The sequence below is a fragment of the Sus scrofa genome, chromosome 7 (genome assembly GCF_054392235.1).
Source record: "Sus scrofa isolate SSC_HxYL_T2T_F1_AM1 chromosome 7, Sscrofa_HxYL_maternal_Yorkshire_Landrace_v2.0, whole genome shotgun sequence".
NCBI lineage: Eukaryota > Metazoa > Chordata > Mammalia > Artiodactyla > Suidae > Sus > Sus scrofa.
Window position 1 is genome coordinate 40,318,485 of NC_139389.1, and position 13,950 is coordinate 40,332,434.

At 41.3% G+C, this 13,950-nt stretch overlaps 1 protein-coding gene across 5 annotated transcripts in view; it reads right to left on the minus strand.

Moving 5' to 3' along the window:
- SLC26A8 (solute carrier family 26 member 8) overlaps positions 1-13,950 on the minus strand; it is a 66,420-nt gene that overhangs the window by 25,085 nt on the left and 27,385 nt on the right. For 4 of the 5 annotated variants that reach the window (XM_084967884.1, XM_084967882.1, XM_084967883.1 and 1 more), the window contains 5 exons: positions 11,767-11,931; positions 10,641-10,790; positions 7,440-7,522; positions 2,204-2,351; positions 1,244-1,357 (listed from right to left, as the gene is read on the minus strand). In XM_084967884.1, coding sequence (XP_084824010.1) covers positions 1,244-1,357; positions 2,204-2,351; positions 7,440-7,522; positions 10,641-10,790; positions 11,767-11,931 — 660 coding nt within the window. The remainder of the gene's footprint in view (positions 1-1,243; positions 1,358-2,203; positions 2,352-7,439; positions 7,523-10,640; positions 10,791-11,766; positions 11,932-13,950) is intronic. The other variant, XM_084967885.1, reaches the window with a different exon arrangement.

The window sequence follows — 13,950 nt, forward strand, 5'->3', positions numbered from 1 at the left end:
CTCCTCTGACAGTTTTTTGACACTTATTCTTGCCACATAACTGAGATGGGACATGTCTCATGTTGTAAAATTGCAGCTTTTATCTGGTCAGTTTAAAACTCATGATCATTGGACTTAAAAATCTCATGGAGTTCTCATTGTGGCTCAGCAGGTTAAGAACCCGATATAGTGTCCGGGAGGACACAGGTTCAATCCCTGGCCTCTCTCAGTGGGTTAGGGATCCAGCATTGCCACCAGCTGCATCATATGGCCATAAACTGGTGTGGCCATAAACATACATGCACACAGAGCATCAAAAAAACCAAAACAAAACAAAATCTCATGCCTGCAGTTAGAGAGCCTGCCTTTATTTTTTATTTTTATTTTATTTTATTGATTTTTTAGGGCCACACCCACGGTGTATGGAGGTTCCAAGGCTAGGGGTCTAATTGGAGCTACGCTTCCAGCCTACACCACAGCCAGAGCCGAAGCAACACCAGATTTGAGCTGCATCTGCAACCTCCACCACAGATCATGGCAACGCCAGATCCTTAACCCACTGAGCGAGGCCAGGAATCGAACCTGCAACCTCATGGTTCCTAGTCAGACTCATTTCCACTGCGCCACAACAGGAACTCCTGAGAGCTTGCCTTTAGAGCCTCCTGTGTCATCATTCTCCCTTTCCGTCTTCCTTTACATACACTTATATATTTAGTTTACTAATTCAAGATACCTGAAGAGTGTCTGACCTAGATAATTTCTCTTACACAAAGGCAGAATGGCCATAAATTCCCTAAGTTCACCTAGAAAAGACTTTACTTTTTTCTCTTGTCATGCCCTTTAAGGAAGACAGGAAAGTCTCTAGTTCTGGTGCCAGGAAAGAGAGAGTTATGTTATTGTTTTCCCAGACTAGGGCTCAGAATATATCTCCCCGTTAAAAAAAATGTTAATAGGTCATGGCTAGTTTACCTGAAATATCATCTTTTAGGTATGTTACATGGAAAGCAGCTTTTTGTGGGCTTATAGAAGCCTCTAACAGAATAGTATTTCTTTAGGAAATGACTTTCAATTTCCACATTCCCATATAGCTTTTAAGACAAAATCTAAGCAAAAGTTATGGCAAGCATGAAATTCAAATTTTTCCCAACAAGCATAATATTATAATAGCAACATGGCTAAGCGAATATAATCACCTTCTCTGAATATACATATGAACAGACCTAAGTGTCTTTATATATTGGAGATCAAATGCTATTTCACACACCTGTTGTCTTCCTCCACATTTATCCTGGATAATAGTCCTGATAATAGCACCAGTAAAGACGTAAGATCTGAAAAATGAACTGGCGACATTGCAAAGGCCAATGGCTATTAAATCCTGTAAAGAAATGGCAAATACGTTAGGCCCACTCTTTGTTGAAGACAGCTGATGTGAGATTTAGATGTGAACTAAAGGTAGATTGTAACTTCTTGCGTATGAAGATAGGGTTGTTTACATGGCTTTAAGTAACGCTGAAATATGACTAGAAAGAACTGAAGGATGGCAAATTTGATTTCTTCATTTTAGCTAGAGACCATAAAGAAAGCAGGGCCTCGAAGTGAGACAAGGAGACTTTTGCCTTATTATTCTCTTTCACTTGATCTCCAGGACTTAGGATGACGAAGGGGAAAGCAGTAGTTTTTCTCACTTCCTTCTATACTCTCCTAAAGTCAAAATGGGATGCTTCTTGCTTCCACATTTCCTATTTGATTTCTAGAGAAAGCACCAAACTCAGAATGGTGGGAGTTTTTTTGTTTTGTTTTGTTTAATGACAAAGACTATTTCTGGGAAACCAGCTTAATTATTAGTCTAGTTTTGATATTCCATTGCATTTCTTCTTGCAGCTCAGTGTGTGACTGACTTCTAAGATGTTGGTGGAAAGGAAGATAAAAGGAGAGGAGAGGAGCCCTGCTAGCTTAACAATATGATGCCATATGTGATCTCCTTGCCTGCCTTCACCCTGTCTGTGCCAGGGGTAACAACATTCACGTCAATACAAGTGGCTTCAGAGTTAAGTGTGCCACACTTCACTTCTCAAATATCCTGTGGTAGTCATAGTTCAAATTACGGTCCAAGTGACTCTCTGGTTACAGAAGGGTCTGGTCTTCATGTTAGCAGGAGGCTCAGATTAGAGAACAAAGATTAAAGGGTCAGAGAAAGTAATAGAAAGGCCTGTCCTCTCACCTGGTTGGAATTGACTTCGTAGTTATGGAAACTGGCAATTTTCTTGCCCAGAAATACGAGCAGAGAGGCGCTCACTAAAGCTAAGGAGAATGCTTCTAAAAGAACTTCAGTAAGAATGCTAAAATCTGGCGTTTCAGGAAACAAGAAGCTGGAATAAAATGGTGGGATTATTTGTAGATAGCAGGAATCATTTATCAACACCTCCCTGACTCCATCCTTATACCTTATCACCCGTATCAAAAGGCCTGACCTTTTAAAGTTATCATCATTATTTTTTTTCTTTTTAGAGCCTGTGGCATATGGAATTTTCCAGGCTAAGGGTCAAATCAGAGCTGTAGCTGCCAGCCTACACCATAGCTACAGCAACACAGGATCTGAACCACATCTGTGACCTACGCAGCTTGCAGCAATGCTGGATCCTTAACCCACTGAGCGAGGCTGAGGATAGAACCTACATCCTCATGGATACTAGTCAGATTTTTTTTTTTTTTAGGGGACTCACCTGCAGCATATGGGGGGTTCCCAGGCTAGGGGTTGAATCAGAGCTACAGCTGCCATCCTACACCATGGCCACAGCAACGATGGATCCGAGCCACACCTACACCAGAGCCAGATCCTTAACCCACTGAGCAAGGCCAGGGATCAAACCTGCGTCCTCATGGATGCTAGTCAGAATTGTTTCCGCTGAGCCACAATGAAAACTCCACTAGTCAGGTTCTTAACCCACTGAGCCACAATGGAAACTTTTTAATTTCTATTTCTGATGGTTTATTTATTATTTATTGTTGCTTTTTAGGATATTAACAGATGATATGTTAATATCCCTTAATTAACAGATGATATTAACAGATGATATGTTAATATCCCTTAATTGGGGATATTCTCTCTCTCTCTCTCTTTTTTTTTTTTTGCCATACCGAAGCATATAGAAGTTCCCAGGCCAGGGATCAAATCCAAGTCACAGGTGTGACCTACGCCACAGCTGTGGCAATGCTGTATCCTGAACCCACTGCGCTAGGCGGGGGGTTGAACTCATGCTGCCACAGAGACAACACTGGATCCTGAACCCGCTGTGCCACAGTGGGAATGCCTTTAAAAAAAAGTTTTTTTTTTTTTGGCTGTGCCCACAGCATGCAGAAGTTCTGGGCCAGGATTGAACCTGAGCCACAGCAGTGACAATGCCAGATCCTTAACCACTAGGCCACCATGGGACTCCCTTAATGGTGATATTCTAATTCTATAATTCCTTCTCCTTTTATTGGCTGTAATGTTTTTATAAAGTGAAATGTATTGTTATGGGCTATTTGGATACCCCAAAGAGAAGTTCTTATAAGAAAGGCATGGTAGATCCTTGATTTGTTCCTCTTAGTTAACAATTTTCAAAATAACACGTTGGTTCTGTAGCGTTTTCCAAGGGTGAGAACATGAGTTTATTCTTTCAAAATTTTTATATATCCATGGACTTAAGCATATTTTATCTTTGGCCTGTAAGAGCCTCAAAGCGATATATAGGTTCAGAGCAACCTTTATGAAAATTCCTTTGGAGCTTTTTGTAGAAATGGAAAAGCTGATTCTAAAATTCATAGGGAATTTCATGGGACCCTGAATAGCGCCCCCCCAACCCCCCAAAGAAGAATAAACGTCTCCATTTTAAAACTTAACTATAAATTTATAGTAATTAAGACTGGCATAAGGATAGACATACAGATCAATGGAAGAGGATTGTGAGCTCAGAAATCAACCCAAACATTTATGGTTGATTGATCTTTAACTGCAGCCCAGAAAGACCACGGCAGCCAGAATAGTCTCTTCACCAAATGATGCTGGGACACCTGGATATTCACATACAAAAGAATGAAGTCTGACCCCTATCTTACAACATATCCAACAATGAAGTCAAAATGGATCAAAGATCTAAATGTAAGACCAAAAACTATAAAACTCTTAGGAGAAAACATAGGGATAAATCTTCATGACCTTGAGTTAGGAAATAGTTTCTTAGATATAACACCCAAAGGACAAATGACAAAAGAAAAAAATAAGTTGGATTTCAACAAAATTAAAAATCTTTGTGCTTCAAAGGATTTACCAAGAAAGTGAAAAGACAACTGACATAATGTGAGAAAATACTTGCAAATCATATATCTGGTAAGGGTCTGGTGTCCAGAATATATAAAGAACTACAATTCAACAACAAAAAAGAGAAATAACCCAGATAAAAATAGTCAAAAGACTTGAATAGACATTTTCTCCAAAAAAAGATACACAAACGACCAGTAAGCACATGAAATGATACTTAGTATCAATTCTTAGGGAAATGCAAATCAAATCTGGTGTAGGCTGGTGGCTACAGCTCCGATTCAACCCCTAGCCTGGGAACCTCCATATGCCATGGGTGAGGCCCTAAGGAAAAAAAAAAGGCGTGGATATACTCCATCACTGATTTACCTCTGAAATTTTGTGTAAAATGCAGATTCAGTAAAATGAATAATATAGTAACTACATTTGGGAAAATAATTTTTTAAAATTTGTGATGTATTTTTAATCTTTATCAAAATTTATTAGTTCATGCATTTCAAATTTCATATTCCTTAAAGTAGGAAGCATCATTTTCAGAACCTCAAAGTGCTGTCTCCTCCTATCTTCCCATTTCTTATCATTATTTATTTTTGAGTATCTTTTCCTTCACCATCAACTATATCTAATTCCTTATGTGTAATATACTTCTCATTTACAAGCACCAGGTAATGAGCTAGAATAGAAATATAACTAGAGGCTCAAAGGCAGATATTTAATGTTTTGTTAAATTCCCTCTTTTTGTCCTTTTAAGACGTTAGGTAAGAATGTGGTGTCCCAAAGAGGTATAGAGTTGATCAAATTTATTGCCAAAATCAATATGAGTAAACCTTAAATATTTAATATGATAATAACACAAATGACTGTTTTTTTCCTTCCTGCGCTTCTCTGTAACATTCAGTTATTTGTTAACAGTTTAGTTAAAAGGGGGCATGGAGGAGTTCTCTTGTGCAGTGGGTTAAAGATCCAGCATTGTCACTGCAGCAGCTCGAGTCACTGCTGTGGCACAGGTTTGATCCCTGGCTTGCTGTGGGGCAACATGGACAGAACAAACCTAAATTGTTCAGTTTTTTTAGTCCCTAGTAAGTTGACCGTATGGTTTTTAAGTTATTAATAACAGGAGCATATTGAGTAAATATAACAGGGAGGTTATAAAAGATTTTGGAATTAAATAGAAATGGATTCTAATAGCTCTGACACTGACCAGCTGTGTGATCTTGGATAAACAATTTAAGCTTGGTAAGCCTTAGTTTCCTCCATCATGAAAGGAAGATAATATCCACCTTATAGTATTACTGTGAGGAACAAATGAAATAAAGTAATTATGCAAAGTATTAATCCCACTGTTGCCCTTGTCATTTTTTTTTTTTTTGAGGGCAAAGACCAAGTCTTGTTTACCACTGCATGTCCTGGTACCTAGTTTGTCTGTGCATATTAAAAAAAAAAATTGGGGGAGTTCCCGTCGTGGCGCAGTGGTTAACGAATCTGACTAGAAACCATGAGGTTGTGGGTTCGGTCCCTGCCCTTGTTCGGTGGGTTAACGATCCGGCGTTGCCGTGAGCTGCCGTGTAGGTTGCAGACGCGGCTTGGATCCTGCGTTGCTGTGGCTCTGGTGTAGGCAGGTGGCTACAGCTCCAATTAGACCCCCAGCCTGGGAACCTCCATATGCCGTGGGAGCAGCCCAAGAAATAACAAAAAAACAACAACAACAAAAAAAATTGGGGAGTTCCCATTGTGGCTCAGTGGTAGCGAACCCAACTAGTATCCATGAACACGTGGGTTCCATCCCTGGCCTCGCTCAGTGGGTTAAGGATCTGGCATTTCCATGAGCTGTGGTGTAGGTTGCAAATGTGGCTTGGATCTGGAGCTGCTGCGGCTGTGGTGTAGACTGGTAGCTACAGCTCCGATCTGAGCCCTGGCTTGGGAACTTCCATATGCCATGGGTGTGACCCCCCTCCAAAAAAAAGACCAAAAAACATTGAACAGAATCTCAAATGTATTTAATTATCATTAGATTTTGCTGAGAACTGGTGTGATGTGGTTGCATCAACGTAGCCTCTGTTTTGTTATGCCAGGGGTTAGCCAGTGTCACTGACTCTTTGCAATATTCCCTATTGAAGAGCATGTGGAAATGAACAATGCTCTTCCAAACCCTGCTCACGAGAGCCAGGAAACTGTGGTAGATTGTCTTTCTCTTGTCCCATCCCTGAGAGCTGATCAGACAGGTATGGAGGATGAGAAGGCTCATAATGTACTGTTAGGAAACTGCAGGTATTCAGTGCATCCAGCTGTCCCCTTGGGTAAAGGGACTGGCTCAACCGGGGGAAGAGAGTCAGAGGCTGACCAGAGAAGAAACAAGAGGTTGTCTTAGGCCTTGTCCTTTAGAACCTCAGTGTTCTGAAATGGGAGTTCCTGTCATGGCACAGCAGAAACAAATCCGACTAGGAACGATGAGCTTGTGGGTTCAATCCCTGGCCTCACTCAGTGGGTTAAGGATCCGGCATTGTTGTGAGCTGTGGAGTAGGTCACAGACAGGACTTGGATCCCATGTTGCTGTGGCTGTGGTGTAGGCCGGCAGCTGAAGCTCCGATTCGACTCCTAGCCTGGGAACCTCCATATGCCACAGGAGTGGCCCTATAAAGCGAAAAAAAAAAAAAAAAAAAAGAACCTGTTTTCTGAAATGAATTTGAGCCCATGACCCAAATTTGACTGTGGCCAGAGACTGTTAGTAGAGAATATTGTAAAAATGAATGAATGAATAATAAAATTATTAATTTATTTTAATTAAGTAGAGTCAGGAGACTAGAAGGGGGAGCTCTCACGCCTGTGACCATTGCAGAGCCCAAGAGGAGGAAGGCTCCTCTTTCCTGGCAAAGGGCTCAGCCAATGAAAAGCCAGGGACTCTTTGTCTACTACAGCTACTCCTCTCCCCAGTTTCCTTTTTCCCACTATAGAAATTTCTTCTCTTGCATGTGGCTCACCATGGTTGCAGACCCCAAATTGCAATTCTCTGCTGATCCCAAATAAACTCATCTTTGCTGGAGAAATAACTGGCCCTCTATCTGTTTTGGTCAACAATATCAATCAGGCTACGTGGTAAGAGGCTAAGAGAAGGTAACAGAACAAAGGAAAAGTAGTCTTGAAACATGGAATTACCAACCTATAAGGCATCATATCAATGAGCATCTTGCTGTTTTCTGTGGCCATGTTTATCTTGTTTGCAATTGCAGTGAAGCCAAGAATCTGTAGGGGTTTAAAAAGAAAAGGCATGTGATCATCTAAATATTATGTATTTCTCCCAAGAGCAGAGGTGCCCACAGCCTCTGGCAGGACAGGGAGTGCAATATGTGGCAGAAGGTTGGATAAAGAGGTAGGGCCAGTTCAGTAGAGCAAGAAAGATGGAAGCCCTCCCAGACTCTTTTTGGTTCCCTAGGGTCTTTTTAGCACTGTAACCAGAATGAAAAGCAACTTCAGGCTTGGTCTCTGACACAGCAATGGGAACGAAATAGATGCCCCAGACTTCTCTTTCCTCACCAACTTTAAACATCTGGACCAAATATAAACATGATTTCTTATAACAGCAGTACCAAGGCCTCAGTTTTAAAATGTAGGTACATTCTCCCAATCTAAATAAACCCTTTGGGGGACTGAAGAGGTATATGGATCTTTACGAAGGTAAGGGACGAGAAGTGTGGCAAGTGGCCAAGAAACTATGATTTCCAGTATAAAGGTTACACTTGCTCATAAATGAAAATAGAGAAAATATGAAATGTTAAAAAGCAGAAATAAATCACCTGAAGACAACTACTATTCTTGCTTTTTGGTGTCGGTTATACAGCTTAAACCCAAAAAACAAAACAGTCGCACTAACAGAAACAGAGTAGAAAAGTGATCAGTTACCAAGGACTGAAGGGTGGAGAGTTGAAAAAAGTTAGTAAAACAGTGCAAGCTTTCAGCTATCAGATGAATAAGATCTGAGGGGGCTAACGTAAAACACGGTGACTATAATTGATAACATTGTATTATATCCTTAAAATTTGCTAAGAGAGAGTAGAACTTACATGTTCTCATCGAAAAAAAAGATAAATACATGAGATGGTGGATGTGCTAATTAACTAGATGGGAGAAATCCTTTCACAATATATATATACATCAAATCAACATGATGTACATTTTAAACATCTTACAATTTTGGAGTTCCCGTTGTGGCTCAGTGGTTAACAAATCCGACTAAGAACCATGAGGTTTCGGGTTCAATCCTTGGCCTTGCTCAGTGGGTTAGGGATCTGGCGTTGCCATGAGCTGTGGTGTAGGTTGCAGACGCGGCTCTGATCCCACGTGGCTGTGGCTCTGGCGTAGGCAGGAGGCTACAGCTCCGATTAGACCCCTCGCCTGGGAACCTCCATATGCCGCTGGTGTGGCCCTAGAAAAGGCAAAAAGACAAAAAAAAAAAAAAATTCTTACAATTTCATATCTGAATAAAGCTGAAATTTAAAAAAAGGCAGAGTGCACTGATGGCTGATGGCTGTGTCACTGGTGCCATCTGCTGGTGACTCCAAAGCCTCAGCTTCCTAAGATGCCAGAGCTGGACTTGGGCCCCTGACTCCATCCCCCAAACTCCACATGCACCTTGTCCCCTGGGTCCTAGGGCCCCTCTATTTGTGTACAGTATTTTGGAAGGTCTTTTGTAGAAGCAGCCTTTCAGCTTCTGGCCTTGATGAATTGATAGCTTTTTAACAACTCCAAGGAAGAAAGGACATGTCTGCTCCACCAGAAGCAGACAAGAGTTATGAGACAGAGCTTGGTCTCAGTTTCATTCAGAGCAACTACAACACACCTTCAATCCTGAAGAGTATGGACCTAGATTAGTCAGCATAGAATAGGTTATCCTGTGGCAACATACAAACCATGAGAGCGTTACTTACTTATATTTCTTTTTAGGGCTGCACCTTTGGCATATGTTAGTTCCCAGGGCAGGGGTCGAATTGGAGCTGCAGCTGCTGGCCTTTGCCACAGCCACACCAACACCAGATCTGAGCTGCAGCTGCTGGCCTTTGCCACAGCCACACCAACACCAGATCTGAGCTGCATCTGTGACCTTCACTGCAACTTGCAGCAATGTTGGATCCTTGACCCACTGAGCAGACCCAGGGATTGAACCCACCTCTTTGTGGATACCATGTTGGGTTCTTAACCTGCTGAGCCACGATGGGAACTCCCACAGAACACTTTTTAAAGGGAAAACAATTCTCATGGACACCCAAAGATTCAGTGATCCTGGTAAAAAGAAATGCTGACTTTTAAAAACCTGAGCTTTATTTATGGAAATTATTTATTTTTTTGGCTATGGTTTGATCCCTGGCCCAGGAACTTCTACATGCCATGGGTGAGGCCAAAAAAATATATAAATATATAAAATAAATAAAAAATAAAAATAGGAGTTCTGTGGCACAGTGGGTTAAGGATTAGGCATTGTCATTGCACCAGCTTGGGTTGCTACTGTGGCACAGGTTCGATCCCTGGCCTGGTAACTTCCACATGCTACAGGTGAGGCCAAAAAATAAATAAAATAAAATAAAAATGAAACCTATACATGAAGGAATACAGAATTTCACCAACACTGAGCATAGGCCTGTTATATATCTGAAAGAAAAAAAGTGTAAAGTACAAAAGTTTCAATTGTAATTGACTTAGGATAGTGCTGTTAAAGGAATTTCTTTACCTTTTTTTTCTCAGAGTTTTTCAAAATTGCTGGAATGAGCTTGTATTACTTTCATAAGGGAAAAAAAAAAACTATTTTTCTAGTATGAAAAAGAGGCAGTAGGAGTTCCCGTTGTGGCTCAGTGGTTAACGAATCCAACTAGGAACCATGAGGTTGTGGGTTCGATCCCTGGCTTTGCTCAGTGGGTTAAGGATCTGACGTTGCCATGAGCTGTGGTGTAAGTCATAGATGGGCTCGGATCTGGCGTTGCTGTGACTGTGGTGTAGGCCGGCAGCTACAGCTCCAATTAGACCCCTAGCCTGGGAACCTCCATATGCCGCGGGTACGGCCCTAAAAAGACAAAAGACAAAAGACCAAAAAAAAAAAAAAAAAAAAAAAAGAGAGAGAGAGAGAGAGGCAAAAGAAGCAATAGACAAAAGTCTTTTGAAAAATAAGCATGTTTTACAAATATAAGCTAGCATTTAAAATTAAAATATGTATTCAGCTTTGTCACAATTCAACATATGTTTTAAAAATATTATTATTTTTACAATTCTCCAATGAACCTTTCCCTTCCTAGTTTACTTGCTATTTAATTTTTTTTTAAAGTCAGTACTTTAGATTATTTGAACTATGAGTCTGAAGTATCAAAACACCTACCAGAAAAATTTCCATGGGAAATTCGATGGGGTACTGATTGAAGGAAATTCTTATACACTTGTTGATTCTCATGGCAACAACAGAAGTTAGAAATAGTAGGATGCTGGTGGAATTAGCTTTTGGGAGATCTAGACAGTAGTTAATTATGTTCTGAAAGAAAACAAAATCACAAAAGCTTAGAAAGGGATGTAACAATTGCCTAAATCTAGAAAAATGACACTCTTTCTAAATTAGTTCAAAAAGAAATCCCTAGGCAGTAGTGCTGGGCACAGAGATCTTTATGAGCATTATTAGAACAGTGAGAGAAAATAGGTGGATATATATTTTTTTTTAGGTTGAAAAGAATATATTAAAAGACCGTAATGTCCAGTAAGAAGAGACTATACTTTATATGTTTCAGTGTTCAGAATTCAGGACCCAGGAATTCTGTTTATTGGCCTATTCTTTATCAATTTTCCCAGACCATATAAGTTTAGCTTGGCTCCTATGTTCTTGCATTCAGGGACCACTGTGCATTTCATATTCTTTAGATGTTCTACAATGCATGACTTTTACAAGGCAAGCAATGGGAAGAGTCATGATACGGTATCTTAAAGACCAAATTTTAACATCAATCATGTTAGTTTATTTTTTAGTTTTGGTTTATGTATTTATTTACTTATTTTTTAGGGCCGCACTGGAGGCATGGAAGTTCCCAGGCTAGGGGTCAAATTGGAGGTGTAGCCCCCAGCCTACAACACAGCCACAGCAACTCCAGGTCCGAGCCTTGTCTGAGACCTACACTACAACTCACGGCAACGCTGGATCCTTAACCCACTGGGCGAGGCCAGGGATGGAACCTACGTCCTCATGAATACTAGTCAGGTTCATTACTGACAAGCCGCAGTGAGAACCCCCTAATCACGTTAGTGTAAAAGGCTGGGGGTGAGATGGCTAATGCAACTGAGAACATGGTCCAGCTTGCACCTGCAATTAATCAAGACTGTAAATCTAGAAGATATGAAATGATTTCTCAGACCCTTTTGACCCAGCTGCCGATGCAGGAGTCTCTGCACTCGGGTCCACTTCATTTTGGAGGCAAGGGGAGGGGCATTTGTAACTCTGGGTGAGGACAGAAACTACTCACATAGAAGAAGGAGATGGGACCAGAGTGGAAGCTAATCATAATCCCAAAGATGCATGTCAACTGGGACAGCATGATGTGCAGCGCCGTGGCAGCCAGGTAAGCACTGATTGCAGCCTCCGGAAGGTAAGTGACAATGAAGCCGAAACCGAACAGGCCCATTGATAGCTGTAGGGGGGTTCAGGTGGAAAAGAAGACCAGAGTGAAGATGAATGTCATCAAACCAGCAATGGCACCAATTAGGCACTCTCCAGAGGGATTCCAAGAAAAAAGTTTAGTTAGGCCAGTTGGGAAACTCTTGTTTCTCTTTCCCTGATCAACGAAATTGATAAGGTAGGTCTTTGGTGTTGATTTAGAGGCTCCCTACAGACATGAGACCATACTTCTTTCTTTCTTCACAAGTACATGCGCTGACCTAGAATCTACCAACTTTGTGGATGTGGCCTTATGGTGACAAAGTGATCAGAACAAGACTTAGTCTTTTCAAAGGTCCTTTCACAGAAGCTCTGATAGCTCTCTCTCTCTCTCTCTCTTTTTTTTTTTTTTTTTTTTTTTTGTCTTTGGTCTTTTTAGGACCTCACCCGAGGCATACGGAGGTTCCCAGCTGTAGACGCCGGCCTACGCCAGAGCCACAGCAATGCGGGATCCGAGCCGAGTCTGCAACCTACACCACAGCTCGTGGCAACGCCGGATCCTTAACTCACCGAGCAAGGCCAGGGATCAAACCTGCAACCTCATGGTTCCTAGTCTGATTCATTAACTACTGAGCCACGATGGGAACTCCTCTGATAGCTCTCTTTGTGCAATGTTAATGTCCCTGCAAGGAATGCAGCTTTTCGCAAAGGAAAAACATGAAAGCAACCTGGATTCCAGCTTAAACTTTTTGGCCTTTGACACGTTTTTTTACGAAGAATGATTAAACTGAATTTATGTCTTCAAGACTATATCTTTACATGTACATATGTGTAAATACTATGTAAATATATATATATATGTATATATATATATATATATATACATACATTTTGTCTTTTATGGCTGTACATATGGCATATGGAAGTTTCCAGGTTAGGGGTCAAATTGAAGCTGCAGCTGCTGGTCTATGCCACAGCCACAGCAACACCAGATCTGAGTTTCATCTGCAACCTATGCGGCAGCTTGCAGCAATGCTAGATCCTTAACCCACTAAGCAAGGTCAGGGACTGAACCCCCTTCCTCACAGACACTATGTCAGGTTCTTAACCTGCTGAGCCACAATGGGAACTCCTGTAAATATATTTTTTAATGTTATGTAATAAACAAGCAAAGGATCTAAAAGGATAGCCACCAAACAACTAACAGAAATTACCTTTGGGGAATGGGATTAAAGGTTTGGGGCAAGATTTTATAATTTATCTGCTTTTTTATTATTTGAGATTTTCCCCATATATACATTCCTCTTTTATAATAGAAAACAATTAGAAAATTATGGATAGAGGGTGAGTCCCAATCTTCCGAGGGTGGGTTAAGAAAAATGACACAGCCCAAATGAAGAAGACGGGGAAAGAAAAACAAGAGCCTTGAAGCCTTCTATTGTCACTGCTTCATCTTCCACCATACTAGGAGTTATCAGAAGAACAAACTGGGAAGAATAAACCTATTAGCTTTAAAAGCTTTTTGTTTCCAAGCTTTCGGTTAGCTGGGCTCTCCATCTCCCTTATTCTCCTGTCATTACTGCCCAGTGTGCTCTTTCACTCAGGCCAACCCGCTTCCTGGCTTTTGTGTGATTGGCTGATTTCTACTTCTGTGCTTTGCACAGACCTCCTTCTTTTTTGGCCATCTCCAGTAATCCATGTTTATCATCTCTCTTAGGAGCCCAATAAAACTTCCCTCCTCCAGGTGAAGAGAGCATGATCCCTAGGGACGGAGAACTTGGCTTCAAGGCTGGCTCTGCTGTTCACTGGCTGTGTGACTTTGGGCAAGTTTACTAAACTCTCTGAACCTCGGCTTCCTCATCTTTAAAATGAATAGTACTTGGGAGTTACCGTCGTGGTGCAGTGGTTAACGAATCCGACGAGGAACCATGAGGTTGCGGGTTCGATCCCTGGCCTTGCTCAGTGGGTTAAGGATCTGGTGTTGCCGTGAGCTGTGGTGTAGGTCGCAGACACAGCTTGGATCCTGCGTTGCTGTGGCTCTGGTGTAAGCCAG